Genomic DNA, 24818 nt, shown 5'->3' on the forward strand with positions numbered 1-24818 from the left:
TGACTGATGTGACCGAAATGCGGTTGCATCATGCAGGAAAAACCCGCCGAAACACTCCAACTCGCTTTTGTGCTTGTCACTAATGAAAAGCTTGGAGAAATACTCATGTGAGATTACACTGTTTCACTTATTTCCATAGTATCCCCTGGACTAATTTGATCTTTTCCTCCTCTTTGTCCCTCGTGACCCATTTGTACATTATTTTACACACCAGTCTTACAGCAGAGAGATGAGAGCGAATTTTTCTTCCTCCTTTTTGCTCATTGACTAGTCACTAATGCTTCTATGAAGATGTAACTCCACAGGATGTAGTGGGCTAAGAGCCTGTCATTGTAAGGAGTGGTAATATCTTCTGGGAAAGAAGCTGTTTTTACAGCCTCTGTTGTGTTGGTATCTCTTAGTTACTCGCTGAGCACAAAGCTTAGTCTGTCATTTCCCCCCGCCTGTCTCTATTATTGGAATCATCCCACAGATTTTGTTTTAATTTTCAACCACAGGGAGTAGGTTAGTCAGGGCATGTCCTCTTAGCAAGTCTCCGCTAGCCTATGAATTTGCAAGTCCCATCTGCTCCTATAAAAGACCTCAAGTGATACTGTGTCCAAACGCTGTCTTTTGAGTAGTATCAAACAGTCACCTCTGATGGCAACAGCTTTTCACAGCTGAAAAGAAAATATATGTATAAAAAAATGTCCATAAAACCTTTTCCAATCCCTCCTCCATCATAAACCAAGTCTCTGCCGTCCACCTGTACGCTCCGTGTGTGGTCTTGTTTACCCAGCGTGCATCCATCCCTGAATTTATGCATTGAAATCGCTGCATAACTGAATCTATTTTTCAGTTAAACACTAACTGGTCACAGCAGTGGACGTTGGGACAGGCTGTGAAAGTGCAGAGTGGCTCTGTGTTAGGGATACTGTGGCTACGTGACTTCCAGCAAGAATCTCTACACCACAATACAACAATGTGAACAGGTGGTCTCTACAAAAAGCAGGGATGCAATTTACTTCTGTGAAGACATTCAGTTTGACTTTGGCTACTTCAGATGCAGTAGGATCACATTATTCACACCGTATCTACAATTCACATGATGCGTATCGCTCAAAGCCGTATGATGTAGTGAGAATTGCCGAGCCTGATGTTTCAAACGAGCTTTTTTTTGACTGCAAGATCCAGCTATTGTTCAAACCTGTCAGGATCAGGACTTGTCAAACTGTTTTCTTGTCTCCTGGGATGAGATGTGTGTGTAATCTTGCTAAAGCGCTTTAAAATTTGGATGTCGATTTATCAAACCAACTGCAGCGTACTAATATTTGGGATCAGAGCCGATTCTGACTCAAGGTGCCCCGCAGGTCCCGAGTGTGCCTGGTAACAGTTTTTCCTCCAGTTCATTGTCTTCTCTTAAACGTGTGTAAACTTTCTCGCTCGATAGATGTGTCTCTTGGCCGGCGTTCAGGCTAAAGTCTGTGTGACTGCAGCGCTGTCTGGACCTCAGCCCTCATAGTGATGCAACCAATTTGGCTGAACCTGTTCAACCCTCAAAAACACTTGCAGGAGGAATCACTTAAGGACTCGTGGTGCACAAGTGCACTGCTATCTCAAGTCTTACAGCATATACAGTGGAGTCCAAAAGGCTGAGACAGCTTAACCGTTTGTGCTCTCTCTCTCAGGCTTTTTGACCCCACTGTAAATAATACATCGCTCACAAACAAGGACAGAATTTGATGAATGCTTAATAGAGGACAAAGAGGTTTGTGCGTCTGTGTGTGTGTGTGCACATGGGGGGGCTTAAGGAGGAATGTGCAGCAGCATCTGTTCTGATTCTTGGAAGTGATGCAGGCGGCAGCGTCTGCATGTTCTGAGTGCTCTGTAGTCTGTTGACTCATGGTGCAGATAAGACTTCCTTATCAACCCCCTCCCCTCGCCCCCACTTTAACTCTCTTTCCTAATGGTTCCAAGCTGTAATGTGTGTCCTAAGTCAGAGATGGCAGGTAAACACAGAGCAGTCAGGACAGGACACAGCACAGCACACCACTCGGGTTTATTTGTTTGTTTTTCCCTGAGGTGGAAAAAGACAAAGGCAAACGGACTCTGTGTCTGCGAGCCAGTGTTTTCTGTTCAGTGTCAAGTCCAGCGTGTTGTTCCCGTCTAGATGGCTGCGGTTATTGTTTTTAATACCACCTACCATAATTATATGGGGTGGATAATTTATCACTTAAAGCTGCCATTGAAGAAACTTTTAGCAGAGCAGTCCGCCGCGGACCGACGGAAAATATTCTAAAGTTGTCGCCGCCACACATTAATATGGAACATTATCATTAAAGAGATGATACCTCACAGAATATGTGATTGTCTGTATTTATGCAAAACTGATCCTGGCCTTCTCACATGGAAAACCGTCTTTTAATAATGAATAAACCCAGAACTCAGAAGCAGTTTTAACCCGAGCTTTTAATATTTATGACTACCAAAGGAGTCTGGCTCTGTCTTTCAATGGGAAAACCAAACAAGTAATATTGACACTCCGATTTTTCACCCCCCCCAACCCCACTCCCCTCGTCCTCCTCTGAACATTGTTTTGGAAATTTCGACGTAATGTCACAATGTTTGTGTGTTAGAATTAGTGTGTGAGTGTGCAGTTTGATCAGTTTTCCTCATGGCAGGAGTCTGCCAGGGGTTTTTCCGTTTCCCCAGTTTTGACACAGGATTGTTCTGCCACATCTGGCAGCAGCGCTTTTAATAACTCCATAATAAACATCAAGTGTTTCACTCCACTCACAGGAGACCCGGAGCTCGGTTACAGAGTAAATGATGATGTCAGCTTATTAACCATTGCACAAGTTGAAGCATTTATTTTTTGACAGGTGGTCAGTGGAAAAAATAAACGATGATATTTCTCTTTTTTCTACTTTTTTTTTTTATGTGATTGTTCAGAAGCCAGAGAAAAGTGACAAATTTATATTTTACAAGGGCTGGACACATTCCCTCTCTCACCACTTAAGAAGTCTGCTGCGACATCCACCGCTCACAGCAGCCTCATTATCCTCGTGCCTCAGCTACTATCATGTTGAGCTAAGAAAATGTGTGGAGCTCGTCCAACAAAGCCAGGTTTTCTGAACGGCCTTGTGGAAACTTGTCGAAGCAAGTCTGTTGGCAAAAGCTGGTCCCGCACACGCTTACTTGATCCTAATTTGCCTGTTGCATGTCAACATGGTACAGGAGGTTTTTATTTAAGTCGTCACTGCGCTGATTCCACCTAAAGCCAGCCTTGAAACTCGTTCAGTGCATCTTGTTCCGAGCCCACCACCAGATTTATCTCCGCTCCTGAGTTTTTAGATATGGCAGCATCCATAATCTGAACTCAGCAACATCACTTTTCATTTGCAGTAGATCCCCCCCTGGCCTCGTCTCAGCGGCTCATTTGTTCGTTGTATTTCCATGAAAGCTGACTGCGGAACTTGCAGCAGAACTGACAACCCATTTCATTTCTCAATTTGAAAGAGGAACCTTGAGCCTGTCATTATAATGATGTAGAGCAGCAAATCACAACTACCAACAGGTGGGTTCCAGATGATGAGGGCTGTAATTATTAAGAAGAACCTGTTTCCACTGTATTTTCGATTAGTGTTATTCAAATAAGAGCAAGGTTAGGAGAAAAAGTATCTGGACAGTAGTAATGGCACATAGACATGCTTTTCTAATTTCTTATTAAAATGTAGTTCTAGACTTTATTTTCTTCTTGCGATAATTGAGCATGATGCAGTAGTAGAGGGAGAAAAAATAAGGAAAATAGCGGTAAAGCAATAAAAATGAATAACAGAATAAATCATTCTCTTACGTGAATCTATGAAAAGAATTTTATGAGCAGCTATAAAGCATTTTAATAATCGCTAATTATGTGAGATAACATGGCAGATAAAGTTTTCTGTGATATTGGTCCAGAAGGCCAGAGATATGAATCATAATGAGCTTTTTTTCCTTTGTGGGTTAGAAGAGAAAACAAAAGGCATGTTTTCTTTCCACGAAGCTCGAGCTTAGATTTTATAGCTTCTGTTTTTTATAAGTTTCCGTATTTGTTGCACATATAAAGTGAATTGAGGGTGAAATATACATACTTTGTGTAGAAAACATTGTATTGTTTTATTTGTCTTTTAATCTGCTAATTATTTTGAATTGTTGAGTCAATTGTTCTACATGATATTAATATCATGTGTTTGTGGAGTGAAGAAACCAGTGATTTTGCCTTTCTTATGCTATTTTCCATTTTTCAATTTTTGTGTGTGTCTGCTATCTGAGATCACACTGGTGATTGGCCAAAATTATAAGACCTAACAAACGGCTCTCGAAGGTAACTGTCAAAACTTTGCTAAGTCAACAAAAGAGCGCTTCAAATAGAGAACACTGTTTTCTGTGTGCGGAAAAATGACATTTTTGGATAGATTGAACCACAGATGTCAACTCTTTTGATTAATTAGCTGTTATTCAGTATTATTAGATGTGTTTTTTGGAGATTTAAAAATGGTATTTTCTTGAAATGAAAAGTGCAGTGAAGGTTGTTTTTGAATCCAGACAATTTCTGTGTTCAATCTGGATCTCTCTCTCTCTCTCTCTCTCTCTCTCCCTCACTCACACACACACACACTGGAAACAATCAAAGTAACTCCTCCCACTCCGTGCATTCTTATTACTGTAGCCCACATCTGTAATTACAGTGTTAACACTGAGCTGTGTAGACCCGACCAGCAGGACTTTGTGGAGGGAATGAAAGAAAACATGTGGGGCCAGAGAGAGCCAGTGTAAGGTTGAAGTCAGGGGAGTGAGGGGATTTAAGGGGAAAAGCAGGGTGTGGGGGGGTCATATGTGCCTTTTGGCCACTGTGTGTGTGTGTGCGTGTGTCATAACTCTGCCATGTGTCGTACTGCAGCAGTGTTTCGGTGGTTATATCAGTGGAAAATTACTCATGGTTGTTTTGTCAGTGATGGATCCAGCTCCTCTCTCTCTCTGTGTCTCTCCCTCTCCCTCTCCGGGTGTCGCTGCTGAAACGTACGGCCGAATGAAACCCTGCAATATGCATAAAGCCTTGACCGGGCCTTTTCAGTTTAAGGCATTTGGATAATTTATCTAGATTACATGTGTACATCACAGAATTTGTGGTTGATGAAGTCTGTTTGTGGTTAACCAGAAAGTAAGAGTAACGTCCCCTCTGCGTCTCCTCCGATCCCCCCACATGTGTGTGTCTGTCTGCTACTGACTTCTTTTCCAGTCTTCCTCCTGGCGGTAAGCTCCTGCTCACATTCCACAGCTAGGCACTGGAGATTTCTCAAATTCTTCCCTGTGTCACTCACTGGAGAAGTGCAGCCTTAAAGATGGCAAATCCACACGCAAGACGCACTGAAAAATCATACGTGCTCATAGTCGTTGAGAGTGAAGATGCTTTGTGATTGCTCCCCATGGTTACTCTGTAGTTTTTTTGTTTGTTTTTTTAAATAAAAAGCCAGACTATAACCCGTCATCAGCACGAAGCACTGTACTGTGTCACTCGCCCCTAGGTAGAGAGAGAGAGTGATGAAAATGGGTGTAAAAATTAAAACGAGGCACTTTAGTCTTCTATTTCTCCTGTGCAGTAATTGCTGGATAAACACTATTTTGGTACCAGATGATAATTCTGGCAGTGGCCATTTTTGTTACGAAACAAACCCTCTAAAAGCATAAGGCACTTTAGATTGGACTGGTTGTTACTTGTATGGGCCAGGTCGTCAGTTTTCCACCGGAGAGGACGGATTAGTTAAGGAGCCTTGGCCAGAGACGTGGGCAGATTGAGATCATCAAGGTCAGCCTGTAGGCCGATAGCAGGGCCGAGTGGAAAACACTGAGCATCTGAAGTCACAAGGACCGAGGGAGACGTCCAAGACGTCCGCTCAGATACAACACATACCATCGGATCTGTTGCCCAGGGATTCTCCAGGTCCTTTAAAAACCATTAAGTCAGTTACATAAACTGAACCGCAACCAAAAGAAATAAGAAAATTTCATCAATCTTTAAGAGTTTTTATGTTTTTCTTTTCATATCAGCCCTTAAGATTAATAGGAAACACATTTTACTCATTTGTGATGCAATTTTTTTCCTTTTGCAATATTTTGAAACTCCCTTTCAAACACGATTGGGAATTGTTAACAAATATTTCAACTCTTCATCATTGTCATGTTTTCTTACTCCTTATTTTATTTATTAAATTATTATTTTTTGTCTCTTCACTGGCTGCGTTCCGTCTCGAAAGATTTGACTTCACAGAGTTCAAAATCTGGCACCCTGATCTGTTTTTTTGCTGAAGTGTAAAAAGTGTCATGATTCTCCTACTTAAAAGCAGCATACTTCACACACTTGATATATTAGTGATTACAGTCCCTGGGTTAATGTTTCCAGTGGCGTCTGATGACTGATGGTGGGAGATTTGAGCCTCCATTGTGCACCAATGTCAAATTCAAATCATCATTTTATCCTATAATCATAACACAGAGAACCATGCAGAGTAATTGTTGGTGCAGAAAAATTAATTAACTCAAAAACCAGGGAGGTATTTAGTGATTTCCTGGGAGGGAAAAAAATAATTTTGATTTTAGTTTGGCTCCAAAGAGACATTTATTTCCATGTCTGTTCAGAAATCACACACGGACACACTTTCTACTCATTCAAACTGTTGCTACCAGTGAAAACAATCACAGTTGAACAGGAAGAAAGTCTTTGGGGGTGAAGGCTGAGTTGAGTGTAGTTTGATCTAGTATTATTCTGTCAATGACAAAGTGTCAGATCTGGCCTTTTGAAGCTGCACTTGATAAATCTCTGAATCGTCAAAGCTGCTGTTTGTCCCTGGCAGCTGTAGCTTGAGCTGTGCAGCGGTGTGCTGGGTTACACACTTCGATGAAGGTTCAACATCAATCACCTTTTTTTTTTTTTTCCTTTTTTTTGCAGTTACTCAAGATTTCTTTGTCCCAATTCCTGGTTGCGCAAAATGAAACAAATATTTACAAATAGTAGCAAATTATTCTCCAAAAAATATGTACTGAATAACTTTAAAAATCATTTCTTGATTAATGTTGACTGGTGTGTGTTTATCATTGACTCAACTAAACAAAACAAGTCACTGTTTAATAAAGAATAGATTTAACATTTGGATCTATTTTCTTTTTAATTTTGCTATAATGATGGGAGCCAGCTGCAGTTGCCTTTGTCACATGCTTGTCAGAATATCACGAATATACTGGGGCACATTAGACCAACTTCCTGTTGTAGGGCCCAGTTTGCTGCAGCAGTTGGTTTGTGTTTTGTATCTTATGGTAACTTTTAACATGGTAACTGTGTAGTTACATGATCAGAGGCGCATTTCTTTCCTTGTCTTTGTAGTTAGGCCGGTGTAATGCTTACATTTTATCATCATGATCATCCAAATCAGTTAGTACTGTAGTTTTTTTGTTGTATTTATTCGGCACAGTGTAAGTGTAGCTCTACTGCTGCTTCTGTAGTCATTTTAATGAAAATGCTGCGAAAACATTGAAGTCCATGAAAGAGGCCTGTTTTCTTAGTATAATTTTTACGCTAATGAGTTCTCCCACAAAGCTGCCTGTTATGAGTTTGCAGTTTGTTTGTTTTTTTGTTTTTTTATAAAACCCCCTTAGGTGAAGAGAGTTGGCATCACTCATAGATTTTCAGTTGTTAAACAGAAACACATGTTTCAAAGACAAAAAAAGTTAAAAAACTACAAAAACATTGCCTACTACAAGTTAATAATTAGTGGAGAAAAAAATGAAACAATAAATACAACATAAATTCTACAGGTATGATAACTAGTAGTAAAAGTCATAGACATATACATACACACTGTTTCATAAAAGTAAACTTGCAAGCAATAGTTTAATTTGAACATGGCAAAAGTACTGTGGTGTGAAAATAGACATTCATAAAGTCCAACATTTGCTTGAAATGTTTTGCAGCACTGTTTGTATACTGGATTTCAGTCTTTTATAAACCGTCAGATGAGCTCCTTTGAACTCAAAATATCTCCAGACATGATTCTGGACACTTTCACCCCATGATGAATTAGTGGGACTTGTTTCCATCAACAATTTAATTGATAGTAAAGTCTTAAAAATGTAAGTTAAGTGTCCATGAATCTTTAGAGCAACATATCAGAACGTTTAGCGTCATTACTTGAAGAATCACGGGTTGTTTTATTGAGCAAAATAGCTGCCAATTAAGTCAATTGCCTAATGGTTTAATTGGCTTGTCCTTTTATTTCTAGTAGAAGCTGCCAGATCACTATTGACGACTCTGAGCTTCACAGTGAGAGTGAGGCAGGCACGGCATTGATTTTGTCATCATGTATGTTTTCCTGTTTCTGCCTCTCAGCCACAGACAGAGACAGACTGCACAGCCTCACCACATAGGTCGATGCAGACCAGCATAATCAGCCGCAGAGAGCGTCTTTCTGTTTAACATCATCAAAAATCCCAGCTCATGTACTTTGAACGCTATATAATTTCACTTTACACAGGTTATCCCGCTGGGTATGAATCCTCTCCCAGCAGGTAGTTGGAATGTTACAACCACAGAAACCACCCGTTTTGTTATGTTATACATTACTTTATAGGATCTTTTAAAAATCGCTGTTTGATTTTTACTGCCTCACCGTCGTCCGCTCATATACGCAGCCGCCTGTAGGACATTCATAAAGAGCTGTCATCAGTTGGAGCGTGTGCAGTAGTAGTCATGTGTCTGTGTGTACACACTGATGCACGGTTGGCGTTACAGTGTGGATTCAGGGCAGAAGGGTAGTGTGTGTATGTGTGTGTGTGTGTCAGAGAGTAATTGAGTTGAATTGGTTTTAATGGGTCTTTATGGGATGTTTGGAGTTATTTCTGTCTGAGGTCTCCTCTGGCGTCCTGGCTCCTCTGGAGGATGGCTTGGCCCTCCGCCCAGCGCCGAGGCTGTTCTACACTTTCTCCTCTGCTCTTTCATTCTTGCGCTCCCTTACCCTTTCACTCTGGCTCTCACTTTCTCTCTTTCTGTCGTGAGAGGGGGAGAGAGCGAGCGAGGGGGGGGAGGGAGGGAGGGAGTGATTGCATGGCACCGAAAGAATGAGCGAGCGCTGGAGCTTCCTTCCTCCCGCCCCGCTCTTCTCTCTCAGCGCTGTGATCTAACGGGGTGCCTCCGGTTCGCCGAGCGCTCACCCCTCTCCGCTAATCGCAGAGCGCCACTTTAAAGGCACCGAGCGAGTAGTCAAGCCTCATCCTGACTCTCATTTGTCACAGAGATCACATGGTGGCGCATGAGTTAGGACCCTGTGGTAGCCGCACAATTACAGGGTCGGCAGGAGGGAGCGAAGCCAGCGGGTCCAGCGGCAAGGACGACTCCTCGGTGGCGGCACAGAACTAAAACTTTCTCTTCCTGTCGCATTTTGATGGACGGCCTGAGGAAAGTTGCTATATGGGAAGATGTAGAGTCACTTACAGACTTACTGTGTATGTGTGTGTTACTGTTTTCATACAGTACAAGCACGGAAGATTTTGTTTTTGTCATCACCACTATTTTTAAATAATCCCCGACCAATTTAGTGGCGTAAAAATACAGATCCAACAAATAAGTGTTGGCAACTTCTTCTGGAAAGACTCACTTGTGTTTTGAAAACTTTAAAAGCACATTATGCGATTCTGCACCAGTCAAACCACATCCCAGTTTAGCTCCAAGTATATGGACTGTTTTTATTCACTTCTCATCCCTGTAGTCTCAACACTGTCCTTTTTAGAAAGAGCCTTTGCTCTGTTTTTACTTTACATCTATAAAAATGTCACCGTTTAGCTGGATCTCAGTTTTCCTATATGCTCTTGCGTGCCCTGTTCACTCAGTCGACTCTTTTAAAGCTGAAATACCACACCAGCATCAGCAACACGTGAGAGAAACTTACTTTCACCGTAAACATAGATCAACCAATCCTGGATAAGCAGTGTGTTGCCATGTGTGCCTGCACGGGAGGGCGTGCACATGCACATACATATGTGGTTGTGGTGTCTGTGTGTGCATGCCTTCGCGGGGCCCCCATCTGTCCCTGTGTGAGAGAGCTGTGCCCTCGGAGAGTGACAGCTCTGACCTTAGCCTTTGGAGGCCATGCCAGGTCATTGGCCGCCTGTCTCTCAGTGGTGAGGTAGTGGCGGGGAGCGCTGGGACTGAGAGCATAGGCTTCATGAAAGCAAAGACGGATAGATGGATGGATTGAAGGATAGATGGAAGGAGGAGCAAGGAGAAAAATGCGTGACACGGAGACCGACCACAGAGTCAGGAAGGAAGGAGCCTTACGTAGGAAGAGACGGATTGAAGGAGAAGTGGCAAGGACGGAGTGGATGGAAGAGGACGAGCCCCATGCTGCTCATTAGGTTTGGGTGTGTATGGGAATGGCAGTAAACATAACATTTCCCCTGCAGCCAGCGGAACGACTCCGGCATCTAATGACAGTCCTGCAGCACAATGAGTAGTAAAGCTGCAGCCACCAGAGCTGTCGCCCAGCCCAACTACCACTGGCCACCACCAAACCCGGAGCCCTTTGTTTTGACTCGGAGCCAGAGCCGTGGCAGCGAGCAGGATGTATCAAGCTGCAATCTTACAGAAGGGAGACGGCGGCTTTATAAACACAGTACAGTAGCCAACCGAACTACAGAATGGGAAAAGCGCACAATCCGAATGTTCATGTGGAATTCAGCCAAACTGAGCAGAGAATGGCCCCAAATATTTATCATAAAGTCAGCTGGTGTGTGAAGCAATTACAGGTTTATCTGCACCGCCTCACGTAAGCATGTGTCCACCCTCTACTGAAATGAAACCGGTGTCATTGAGGTGATGCCACAGTGTCCGAACTGGCAATTTAAATCGAGCACCGCTGCCCCGGGTGTGTGTCCTTGCTTTGTTGTGTAATTGTTGTCAGGGAAAATCTAAGTAGTAAAGGACATGTTTTAAAGAAATCCTCTGAGATTGTTGGCTTTTCTCACAAGCTAGACTGTGTTAGGAAACATCCAAAATTGACATTTAAGCAAGTCCAAGAATATTTTGCAGCGCAGAGCGAATCAAAATGGGAAGGAATGAAGATTTCAAACTCACCACCATGTAATTGTACATTATTACAGATTATAAATTCTGTGTTGTTTTCACTTAAATAAATCACTCTTCACCTATTTCAACTTTCAATTTTTCATCTCGTCTGTCATCAGCAGTAAAACACACAGTCACACACAGGGAGGGAGCACGCACCAGTGACACACTGCATGATATTGACATTATTTATACTACGGCCATATAAATTAATCAGATACAGCCTAGACTGTATGTCTAACTGTAGAGAAAGCTGTCTGCTCTACGCTGTATTGCTGGGATAATGTCAATATCGGCATCAACAGATGTTTTCTCTGTCTGTTACTGCTGGGAGGCGTTCGTCTTACACGTGTCTGCAGAACACGCGACGCTGCCGCAAGGCATGGGACACGCGCTAACACGTTAATATGGGCAGAGAAATGAAAACCAAGACGTTCAGCATTCACCACACACATACACACACGCGATACTCTGTATGTTGCCTCCATCCTGACCTCACTGTCTCACTTTTTTCAGCTTGGGCGACATCCAACATGTAATATCTCTATACATTCACACTGAACACTGGCTGTACGCACAGTATGTTACAGTTTTAAATAATACACAATTGTTGTGTTTGCTGTTTCAGGTGTTTCATTGTTTATTAAACATACTTACAGCAGGGAAAATAAGAATTGAATGCATCAACATTTTTCTCAAAAAATAAATTTCTAATAGGGCTATTGACTTGAAATTTTCACCAGATGTCGGCAACAAACCAAGTAATGAACACATACAAAGAAATCCAAACATTTATGCCCATAAATTAAGTAATGTGTAATAAAGTGAAATGACTCGGGGAATAAGTATTGAACACATGAAGAAAAGGAGGTGCAAAAGGGTACGGAAAGCCAAGAAAGCAGCTCTCTCATATTATGCTAAGGCACAATAAGAAGTAACCAAAACAGTGGAATAATAAGAAGTAACCAAAACAGTGTTATGAGGGTCAGTCTTGGTGGGAGTTCAGACTGAGCAGACTCAGAAAAATATCACATATTGGAAACATTACAATATACAATGATATTTTAGCCCATTTTGCACCATCGCTATCTGTTCTCTCATCCCTCTTGTTTGCAGAAGAGGATCCTCTTTTTACAGGACACAAGCCACTCAGTAATAAACTCATCAGGCATGTGTCCATAACAACCGTAACAGAGATATTCCCCTGCCAGCATGTCTCTCTGAGGTCAGATGGAAAGATTCATGACATGTTTAACTGCTGACACTTAATCTAGGCATACAATTTACCCCTTGGATGTGTCTAACTGATCATCTTCCTACACGGTCCACTGTACTTCCTGTGGCTCCACCACTCTCTTAAAAGGAACAACTCGCCCCCCATTTTTAAAGTCCCAATTTTACCGACATGAAAGGTGGCTGTCATGGGCAAATAAGAGGACTGGATGACTTCAGGGAGAAGGGTCAAACCACAAGATGAGATGAGAGTGGATGGTTCAGTCTCCTGAAAACCCATCCAGCAACCGGAAGCTACTGGGTTAAAGGCAACAGCCACAATTACTATGTAGAAGTTAGAGTGCTGTCACAGCCTCAGAAATGTAAAAATTAGTGTGTGTGTGTGTGTGTGTGTAGCAGTAGGTCAAAGTTTTGTGTTATCCAATGAGAAGTCCCACTGCCCACTGGATACACATGACACAAACTTACGTATATAGATAGTCATGGTTCTCACAAGAAAAGTCTCAGTGACTCAACTCTATTGAGGCCCCACACTTTTCCTCTGGCTCCACCGAGATGTTAAACAAAGAAGAGTTTCCGCACACATAACCAACTTGCAGAATTTATTGCGACGTTTTGGTACTAGACCTTTTTCAAGCAAAAAACATTTGCTTGAAAAAGGTCTAGTACCGAAACGTCGCAATAAATTCTGCGAGTTGGCTAAGTGTGCGGGAACTCTTCTTTGTTTAATTTGGACTTAATTGTCATCCTCCGACGCACCTGCCAAGGAAATGTGTGAAGATTTTTGCTTTTTCCACCAAGATGTTCAAATTTGTTGTTGGTCAGTAAATTGACTGTTGTAAAATTTGGTGTAGATATCCATGGCGACCTGAGGGTGAACCGTAATGCCATGTGGGACCACTGAAAAGCTTTTTGCTCACTGTGATCCCCACATTATTACAGTGAATAAAATACCTTAGATATGACCAGACATAAAAGTCTCATATTTATTATTGAAATACTTCCCCTCTGTCTCCTCCTTGTATTACTAAAGTCAATGAAATAATGTTAACAGATCTTCTTTTTGGAGAATAATCAAAGCATGATTCAACGCGATCATTTATAATACATGTATTATTTTGTTGTGGTTTCTTTGAACTGGAGACGTACGGCACTAAAGGATCTTTAAAGAAGCCCACAGCGTAGGCGGGAGACAGGACTCCCTTGTGTGATCTATAAATCTGGCTTTTGTCTTGTAAATTTTGATTTACTAGCCCAACAGAAGGTCCCGCAATATAATGCGTGTCTATTCAGATGAGCAAATACAGTTGTCATATCAAAATATGCAAGGGTCGAAGCAAATATCTCTAAGTAAGTATGCACCGGAATATTCATAGGGCATTGTGTCATTTTCATAGCATTACAGTGAGCAAATGTCATTGCTTTCATGGAACGCTGGGTAATCTTTTTTCCTGTTCCGCTGTGACGACAATGCAGTGACTTCAGCTCATCATATGAACTGCATTACCTGTACCAGCGCACTCGGAGCATTCGCTGTCCCAGACATTACCGCATTTTGCCACTTTTTTTGAACATATTGTCATATTAAGAGCTGGCATCACAGCACCACTTCTGGAATACTCCCTCCGCTTATGCCAGCTGGTGGACGTCGTGCCAATAAACGTCGCTGTGGCTAAGCAGCGCCTATTGGGGACCAGTTTATTAAGTAGGTCAGGAGTTTTTTACTAAGGCCTCAGAGTCTGTAATTCTATCCTTCGATATTGTAAAAACAGTAACCGGCTCTTTTTTTGTGTGTGTGTCAAAAACATTTGAAGAATGCGCTCCTGTTGCAGCATGATGGGTCTCCCCTCAGGGGAGATGACCATTGGGGAAATGAGGGAAATACTGTTGTCAACACAACGTATCCTCTTTTATTGCTATGTGTTCACACCTCGCCCCTTCCATATAAAAGGTGCAAACACAGAATTTAAAGGGTGAGGGGACGGGGAGTATCACTGCTCTGGCAATGAGCCCACATCGTAGGTAGTCACAGAGCCGGATGGATGGCGAACAAGAGCCAGCACGGCGGGACAGACGCCAACCCTGTTGCGTTGTACGTCATGCTTCTCATTCCGAATTGCTGGCATGCTAAAACTTTAAAACACACACTGAGACAGAGATATGCCTTGTTTGGTTCAATGTCAACAGCTTAAACTGACACAATGCAAGGTTTTATCAAAGACAGTGTGTCAGGACAGGAATATTTGTCGAAAAAAGGGCCAGTGTAAATTGGACGTTATGTTTGACATGGGCTTTGTGTGTGTGTGTGAGTGTAACGAGGAATGGGTTCAGCATCAGGGTAGAGTAGGAGGTTGGGCAGCAGCTCTGTTTATACACAGGACCTGTATGAGTCATCGCGTGAAGGCGAATCTAACAGCAACATGTCATATCAAGACATCGCCCTACTCTCAGCTCCTCGCCTGATTCCTCCTCTCTGTGCAGATTGCCAACTGTTGTTATTGTCTTACAGTGTTGTTATTAACTTCCACATTCCTGAAGATAGTGTCATATAACCAGTAAATTTTGCAAATTAAACTCCTTCACCTCATCCGGTTCAAAGCTCGCAGGCTAAACAGACAAGAGTGCTGAGTTTTACTTCTCTACTGTGCACTAATGATTTGAGGAATCCTTGCTTGCCATGCTTTTTCAAAAACATCCCCATACAATACAGTGCCTTCCAGTGTGCGCCGCCAAAATATTAGTGTTACAGTGCTGACTCATTTAGCCTCCAGTACCGCTTGGTGATAGTGGTACAGTTTGCCACAGTTTAGTGCTTCGCAGCCAAACCCAGGACCTCAGCAATGTAAACATTTGCCTGTGTAGCATTAGCATGAAGCGCCAGAATGCCCCTGTGTTTGATATTATGTGGTCCAAGTGGAGGAGGGGGGAAAGAAAAAATGTCAGGCCTAATTTACAGAGCCATATGGACATGTGATGCTTATTTATAGCGGGTTAATTAGCTATGAAGGCTCTTCGGTTTGTGGCTTTAAAGGAACAGTGAAGCACGTGATCTTTAAATGCTGTGTGTGCTGTGGATTGTCACTGTTTGAGTGGAAAAATCAGCAATCATTCCTCAACAGGGATTTCACTCATTCTATATACACATGTACGTTTATTTTAAGTCGTAATGTAAGAGATTTTGAGTCGAGTTTCAGATGTATTTACACAATTTATTGCCAGAAATGAATAGAAAGTGTAGAGGAGAGAAATGGTTTGCTGAGGTAGCAGAGAACAGACATAGCTTTGGTCTGGACCAGTGGCAAGTGGATGAGATTATAGTATAGTATTGGTTTTATGCTGTGGTAGATAACGGGTGGAGCAGAGGCATCCTTCTGCAGTAATGTCAGGTTACAGAAAACCCAAATGCAAATGCCTGGGAGGCTGAGACCTCTAATGTCCATGATTGTCCCGTTGGCCCTGTGTACCAGCCTAAATCAGCCTTCCAGCTCATACTGTTGTGTCGTATCCATTTTATACATGCACACACACATAGTCCCAGACACACCATGCAGTCCAAGGGTAGTAAGCAGATATAGCATACCACAGCAAGCAGCATGTGAACCAGTCTTAGTTGGTAACACCCATCTCCCCGGGCCACATGCGGGGCTCTAAGCTGCTACCAAAATGGCTGCAGGAGCGACTATTTTCTGAGAGTGTGTGAGTTAAATTTATATGTGGGTGGTTCACATTCATGTGAGTGCGTAATCATTGTTCATTAGGCTGTGCTGGTGCCCTGCAGGTCTGTCTGCACTTATATAAACATGCATGGTGTTTTGCACTAATGCGTAAAACAATCAATTTAGAAATCTTCTTTTTCCATGTTCCATGTGGTGAGAGGGGTTAGTGGGGGGCCTTTTATCATTTGACATAGTTTACACTTCCTTATTGTTAAACTTAACCTTAAACTCTGTGACCGTGCTCTCCAGTACTGTTGGGTCAGAGGTGACAGAGGTCCTGACTAATCACATTTTGACATTTTGGCAGTGACATGACGGTAGCTACAGTATATCGGATTGGTTAAAGATTGGCAAGAAGCATCCATAAATGTGTTATTGTAATTTCCATTCAAACTGTTAGTGCTGTGTTGCAGTAGTTATACTTTGAAGGTGACCCTGTGAAAGCAAAAAAAAACAAGACCATTGAATATCTGAAAAACTTGTTGTAGAACAATGGCACCAGTGGCACCTCATATCTGAGCTATAACCTCTGCAAAGCATCTCTAACAAATACAAATGCATTCACTAATTCACAAAAGTTGATTTTGAAAATGTTTCACTTTCAGTTGCAATTCATAAAAACGGTTGTTTGATTAGAGCAATATCATTATGCTCTACAGAAGATAAAGCCAAAGACAGTGTTCAGACACAGTGCTGCTTTGACACTGTAAAAGGTCAAACTCTGAACCTTCTCTAATCAGCTGTACTGTATGTGTCTTTGTTTTTCAGTCGGTGGTGAAAACCGGACGATTGCTCATCAGTCATGAGGCTCCAGTCACCGGAGGCTTTGCTGCTGAAATCAGCTCCACAGTACAGGTAAGTGTGTGTGTGTGTGTGCGTGTGTGTGAGAACACACTGTATTTGATGAGATTTTATTGGGCTGTGGAGCTCCCAGGGGAAGGAGATGGTCTTCAAAGGTACCAGTCTTAATAGGTTGCAGTGGTTTTGTCAATAAAAGCTCCACTTTGTAATAAAGCTAAAATTGCCTTTCAGTGGATGCCTCAGAGCAGTGGAGGTGCTGCGCTACCCCGCACCCCGTGGTCAGCTATGGAAGTGTTTGACAAGGCATTAGGCAGGAAGCTGGAGGCAGGAGGTGATCCCCCAGAAAAATGAGCAAGAGTTTTTTATTTAGTTCATGATTAATTTTCTCAATTACTGTAGAGCAATATCAGATGGGCTTTGATCATTGTTTGTACATAATGCAAAACAAACATTTTTGTATGCGCACACAAAAATGGGGTGTTTTTAGGAAAGACTATGACACTAACTGTATCTGACTTCACAGTCACTCGTTTTGAAACGTATCTTCAACATCAAAAGTATTGCAGTAATTTTAGTTGTACATTTTGCAGCTATGTAAACAGGAACAGCTAATTGCACAACTTCTCATGGCCTGTATCGGCCAAAACATTAAACACTAACAGCTTAATAGTAAAGGTGTGGCTGACATAGTTGGGGTGTATAATAATTTCTTGTTCCATCCGTCAAAGAGTTATGGTAACTTGAGTTCCCAAACTAAGACCATGTTTCCTTAAAGTAGTACAACAAACTGAATCCACTGATGCTGAGAACGTACTACATGGTTACTGACCCTCTCTTCTTTCCATGTATATCAGATTTTTCTCCATGATGAAAACCTGTGGGCATGACGGCAGAAAATAGAAATTTTGAATAACCAAAAAACATTGTCCCTAGAACACGTACAGTGCCACCAACATACGAATTGATGGGACTACTGAGCAGCTAAACGTCTTCTGAAAAGCAAGTTAAAACCCTCTTAAAAAGTTAAAAACTATCCTGGGCTCCAGGGTTTAATGAATACCAGAGGACTAATTAGCAGTTTCATTCTGAATGTATTAGCTGAACAGAGGGAGTTTTCTTCAACTCGTCAGGGAGTGCTGATTCAGTGGCGCTAACCACTCATATAAGGTTTACGAAATATTGCTTGTTGCTGGCAATAGAGAAGGCCTGGACACTGTACCCAAGACGTGCCAGAGACAGTGGGTGACAAAGTCTGAGCTAAGTGTTATGCCATGACTAAATGAAAAGGCCTCCCCTTCCCATCATCCCAACTACGTCTATATTTACATGGTGAGATAATTATCTTCAGTGTGTGTGGCGTTTTTCCCCCTGAGTCTTACACTGGAGAAATTTGTGTCTGAACAATGAAGACGCCCCCCGTGATACCTGAGCAAAACATTGCTTACTTTACCTGTAGCAGTTTCCCTGTAAATACGCATGAAGTTAGATTTGAAGCAGTAAAAAAAAAAATCAATCGATCCTCTCCTCATTTACGGTCGGTCAGACCCGGCTCCCTCGCTGCCCTGCCAGTAAGGGCTGAAATGGCCAGTGAGTCATCCCCCCTCATCTCCATGTTTCCATGTTTTCACATTGTGTATGGATGATGTAAGTTGTTGGTGCGTTCACTGATTGCATCGAACTGCACTTTTCAGATGGCCTCAAGCAAGTTGGATGCTCTGGTTGGAAAGAAACCCTTTTGGAGTGGTTCTTGGTCGGGGTTTTAAAAAGGCTACACTTTGACCCACAGGCTTCTGTCATACTGTTAAACCCCACATTACATTATATTTATTCCTAGTTCAAAGAGAGTGTGTTGTGCTCACTTTCAACACACACAGTCTGTCTCTCAATAAAGGGTTGAATGGCTTCCAGTGGAGTGTAACAACCAGCCAAACCTCTTATGTGATGGCTTAATGCTCAGCACATGAGACTATAGTAACGTTACTCTACTAAACCATCTGCCTCATCTCACAGGACCTAACAAGCATTACTGTATATTAAAATCTAGTTTTCAATTATAATTGAAAGGGCAAAATTAAAATAACTTTTCAAATAACAATGAAATGTTCTGTACTGAATTCAAGGAAAGTAAGTGCCGTAATATGAGGTACACAGAGTAATGGAAAGACTTTGAATAATGTGTTAAATTAGAACAACATGCCTAATATTAGAAGAAAAGTTAATTAGAAAATGAAATAAGTGTCCCCGCCATTTACCTTATTGTTAACTCCATTTCACATCTTGTTAGCCATACCATATTTTAATGATGAACAAACTTAAGAAACCTTACGACTGAAAAGCTTTTACACTTTGATCACATTTTTTTTCTTTTCTTTGTGGATTGAGTATCATCAGAGGACCGGCTCTGTAAAAGCTCAAAACTTTGTGTCATAATTTAATAATATCCAATAATTTATAGGTTCTAGGTCTGGGTCCATGTAGAACAACATCACATCTGTGTCGGGATCTGAACCATGGTGCACCATATTACTGATACCTCTGGTATATATGAACTTCGAAGCATGTGGATGTACAGTAAAGAAGGGGATCATGCTGCTTGAGTGATTTGAGAGGACTTGGCTGTTTTGATTGTTTTTCCTTCACTGTGAATCTGGGTCACCATTGGAATCTGTTGTAACCGCTGTGAATCCAAGCTGACTACAGCCACCGCAGCCTGTGAGAGAGCTGAACATGTTTCACTGCTACAGTGGATTTATGCTCAAGATGATAGATTCTGGGGATATTGTTTTAATTCTCCCGGAGAGCAGACTGAGGGTCACAATCTCTGCAAATGATATTATATAATAACACATTTAGAATAATAAATGATTATGAAAGAAGTGGTAAGTGATGGAGGCTGGGTTACAGATTGTTAGATTTAAAACTAATAGTAATAAAATATTTTAGGTTCAGGGATCAGGATTCTCAGCATTACAGTTTTAAATAAAGCAATTTATTATTTTTTATAATCTATTCAATCTGTCTCTTTTTTATGCAGATAGAAGCACAACATGGTGAGGCAGCATTTTTAATGTTTTGTCCACAAGTACTTAAAAATATAAATAGAAAAGCACTCTGCAGTCCGCAGCCTCAACAAACAATATTTTTCATTAGCAGTTGATCTAACGATTTATCAAATGATCATGTAGTCTGCAAAATATCAGAAAATGCTGGGCAACAGGCATCAAAATTTCCAAGTTAACATTTCCATATTGCAGCAGATGGGGAAAGAGAACTCAAAAGTCTGAAAAACACTTTGAGAAAATGATTAACTTTTAGTCTGCATGAAATAATTCTGCAGTCCTGGAGAGACTACCTGAGAATTAGAACTATCACTATGTTTAAACACACTTAGCATCAAATTAGGGCTGCCACAAACGATTATTTTGATAATCGACTATCACCGATTATTTTTGCGATTAGTGGACTAATCAGATCATATGTAAATTGCAGCTCATCGCTGATGCCAATTACCACTCCTGCGCATGTGCATCAAGGACAGAAAGGCAGAAAGGTACATGGAAGGTACAGCGGCAGTTTTGAGAGAAAAACAAAACTTTAAAAAATAAGCGACGCATCGACTATTAAATTAGTTGTCAAAATCATCGATGTAATCACGATTAGTTGACTTATCTTGGCATCCCTACATGAAATGCACCTTAAGGTGAAATCCTGAGTCTCTAGTTTAATGTTTAATGTGCAGCAGAAATGCTGTCGTCTATGAGTGAGACTGTTTTTCTGTTCAATTTACTGTACAGTTCAACTTGGCCTTGATAATGGGATGATAAGCTACTAAAAATACAGCTTTTAGCAGAAAGATTGAGTCACACGTCCTCAGGGACTACAATAACATCCTCACTTTGACGCTATCAGAGTGAAACTAATACAGATCAACAGCAGCGGGCATGTTGAAGTTCTTAACTTGTACCACACCTCTTTGTTTACTCGCGTGGGCCTCGTTGGCAATCAAGGGACGAAAAGATAAACTGGTTGTCATTAACTCTTGTATAGTCTAGCATGCGTTGTCTGGGTTGTGTTGTTTTAACTTAGTCTGTTATTTCTCGAGAGTGGCTTTAAACGTACCTAAACGCCTCAGGCTATTCCAGAAAGATCCCTTTTATGGATTTGATTTTCTCTTTCATATTAAGAACAGAGGGGATTTTGGTAGGTCTTGGCCAGTTTTCCTTTATCAGACTTTGGCTGTGGCCCTCATGATTTAATAATGTGTCATTGGTTGGCCCTTCCCTGAGTGTTTGGCTGATGACAGAATAGGACAGAGAGGGGCAGAACGAGATGCGGCTAAAGACAATGCTTTCGTGGACCTCAGGGATGCACAGAGAGAAGTGGTGAATCACCCTCCCCTTAACTCTACAAACCACAACAGCCTTGACTATAATTGATTCCAAGAAGCCCAAGCTTTGGCTGATCAGTTGGGCTTCGGAGAAATATAATAATTTTTCCACTGGTTGTGAAAGATTTAATGAAATGATGTATAATTGTGACCGCTATGTGTTACAAGAACTGTTGGAACTGTTGGCCACTCTGAACAATCAGAAAGAGGCGCAGACAACAAACCAGATAGACTGCAGAGCAGGCCAGGGATTTTGTCATTAAGTCCATGCTGAGTGATTTGATGCTTTACACATGACACAAAAATGATAAATTACTCAACTTTCAATAAAAATAAAAGGGCGTATTTTCATGTTTTTAATGTATTCAGGTGCATCATGTTATCATGTATCAATTCTACCAGAATCTATAGATAACCTTTTGGTATCAGAAAAACATTTCACTTTCAGCAGATGAAGAAAGAAGAACAGTCTTTAAGTGTCAAACTTGCAAATACAAATAATTTTATACAGTAAATTATAATATTGCATGTACAGTTTTGCATGACCGCCCCGTTGACAGGGACAGGAGCTCGTCAGTCTGTCCTTGAGGGTTAGGTAAGTTAGAGGCAGATGTTTGCAAGGTGGACAACCAGTCCAAGCTGCAGTGACGACAGAAAAGTATCACATTATGGGTCTTTTTTATTTTATAATAGAGGGTCTGTTTTCCACACTAATGTACACCCCGCTGCACTGGGACCGAGTGGGGCTCAGAATTAACTGTGGGGACCCTTGGATCGACCGCCTTGGGTTCCACTGGTAGTGTTTTCAATTATTTGTGTGTAATTCGAACTAACTAAAGTTTAACATCCAGCCCAGCATTTCCTGCCGAGTTGTGGTTGTGGTACTATTCTAGGACATGGTTCAAAGACTACCGACTTCACTCAGGCCCAGTCGGTGTTAGCTGAGGATGAAGATTTGCACGTTTTCTGCTCTCTGAATCGGAGTCAAACCACCGCAGCCTGGGGCATTCTGCTCCACTGTAAAAGTCATGGTAGCCCCCCCTGCCCCCCCACCAAGTCTTTCTCCATCAGGCGATACATTAAATTGCCTTCAAAGGACAGTGTTTATACAGGAAGGCTCCTTTAAAAGGGCTAGTGAATTGGATACAGGTACCACCATGTTGGGTTGGGAGGTTATGAACGTTATATAATGCTGGACTGCTGCTGCTTGTTCCTATCAGTTGCTTAATACCCTAAAGCCTGACTCACTCATTAGCCTTCATTTCCCTGCAGGATGTTGTGCTGAGTCGTTTCTCAACTTCTGAACTACAATCACTAATACAGGTCAATGACCCTTAATCTGCTTGATGTCAGTTTATCTTATTCGCCAGAAGCACCATGAGAACTCATTAAGAATGGGACAAGATAGATAAATGGATGAGACACTGAGAAACTTTTATTGTTAAAGGTGGAGCTGGCTATTTAACACAGATAAGGGATTCACAGTAACTAATACATGCCTGTGATGTAGTGTTACCTTTTTTTCAGTTTAATTTACACAAGGCTTGCTGTTAATTTTTTCTTTTTGCATTTTAATGAGACGCCATGTTTACTGCGCCTCTTTTTGTTAAAATGCTTTTATGTTTAAAAAAAACACATGTAGGGGGTTGAATTACTTGTAATCCATTTCAACAGCTCTAATGGAAGATTTAGTATAATGTAAATTTTCCACAGCTGCAATTCCATGAGTGCAACACAGTCATGATGTGCTCCATCACTCTGTTGTTTAGTTTCTCCTCTTTACACTAAAATGAATTCAGGTCATTTCCTCCTTGCTGTTCTCCAGATCGATGTAAAGCTGCCATCAATCACCAACCTAAGTGAAAGCTGCTTTTTAATGAGAAAATTGTGGAGTTTCTGTCATAATAGCTTAACATCATTCAGGGAACATTTGGCAAAGCCTGACATGGTTGATGGAGTCAGTGTTGTGACATTTCACAGCATTTATGAACTTAAAAGTTGAACAACTTATCAGTTTGCATTGGCCCAAGAATGTGAAATATTAGAAATGAAGTCCCTTTTGATTTAGACCTGACCTGAGATGAAGGCCTTGTTCTCCCTTAAAGGTGGGGTTGGAGATCCTGGAAAAACGGTTCTAGCAGGCCACATTTTGAAAATACACAAGCTGGGTTCACATCAGGGTGAAGCCTCGCTACACACGAAGGTACCACGGCACGGAAAGCCACGTAGTTCACATTAAGTTTACCGTATCGCCTTCGCAGCCCGACACTGCGCAGCATCACAAACTGTCCTCCAGCTTTTTCTCATGGCTCATTCACGTGAAAGAAAACACATGACATCATAATAAACCATCCAACATCCAGCTTAGAGCTTCATTGCCACCTACCAGACTGCAGTGTGGTACATTGTATCACTGGCGTTGTCTTTTCCGCGGCCATTGCTCATTGAAGACTCTGATCGCCCACGCAATTAGTGCAGGAAGAGCGGTACGTGCAGAGAAGGGAGAGCGAGACAGAGACGGCATCTTGATCGACACATCACAATCCAATCATTGAGAATGTTGCGTTCAACATGATTGGATGGTGTTTTTCCAGGCTTGTTTGTTCCACAGGTGACTGATCTTTTTCATTTTTGTGAAAAAGGATTAAATTACTTGGTTTCAGTCAGGGTGTGGAGAGGACTTCAAGCAATTCAGTAAAACAATGCCACAGAATAAGATCCCCAACCCTACCTTTTAAGTCAAGGAGTCAACAGTGTGCAGCAAAATCAGTGGCAAGCAAACATAACAAGTCATGCATGTTGTTAGCTTGTACCTGGCAGTGGTCACAGGTTTGGTTATATAGTTATATTATGTAATGAAATGAAACCATGCTGTATGAGACTGTCATTGGTACGGCCAATGCAAATGCAAGTCCATTATTTATTTGTGCAGACAGCACTCAGTGCCGTCTGTAGTCAGTGCATATCTCTCTATGTCTCAACAGTCACATTCATCTGTGTATTGACACACCTGCCTGAGCTAACATGAGAGATGGGCCATCTAACGCTGCACTTTGACAGTGTCAGCAGGCTCAAGCATGTTAAAGTGCATATTTACAGTAGAACCAATTTATCATTGAGCATTTTGCCATAGGTTGTAGGAGACACATTAGCTCACCAGTCTCTCAGACTTTCAACATCATTGTTTTCTTCCACCTGAACATCAACCAGAGAAATATAGAAACATGTAGAAGACTTGTAACCACTTTCAGGCTGTTTTCAGTTGAAATCCAGCTGGTCAGAGGCTTTGTCCACTGACACTGGCACTTTACCACCTCTGGCTGCAACCTCCCAATCTGTGGGTGTTTCCGACAAACTGACTTCTATGCGACAGGAGACACGGTATCATCACTGCAGCTCTGAGCCCCTGCTGTTCTGTATTTATAAATCCTGCGCCACCGTAGGATGCCTGCTTTTTGTTACTTGCCATGCCACATAGTTTTATTCTGACATTCAAGTGTATTACATATAATGATGCACTTCCCAAAAGATAAACACCGATTTGAATGAA

At 41.7% G+C, this 24818-nt stretch overlaps 1 protein-coding gene across 2 annotated transcripts in view; it reads left to right on the forward strand.

The window, feature by feature from the left end:
• The window catches only part of bckdhb (branched chain keto acid dehydrogenase E1 subunit beta), a 53001-nt gene that overhangs the window by 21475 nt on the left and 6708 nt on the right, over window positions 1-24818 (forward strand). For both annotated transcript variants that reach the window (XM_085802774.1, XM_085802773.1), the window contains exon 9: window positions 16849-16935. In XM_085802774.1, coding sequence (XP_085658900.1) covers window positions 16849-16935 — 87 coding nt within the window. The remainder of the gene's footprint in view (window positions 1-16848; window positions 16936-24818) is intronic.

Source organism: Trachurus japonicus, chromosome 16, assembly GCF_045865225.1.
Source record: "Trachurus japonicus isolate A0001 chromosome 16, Traja_1.0".
NCBI lineage: Eukaryota > Metazoa > Chordata > Actinopteri > Carangiformes > Carangidae > Trachurus > Trachurus japonicus.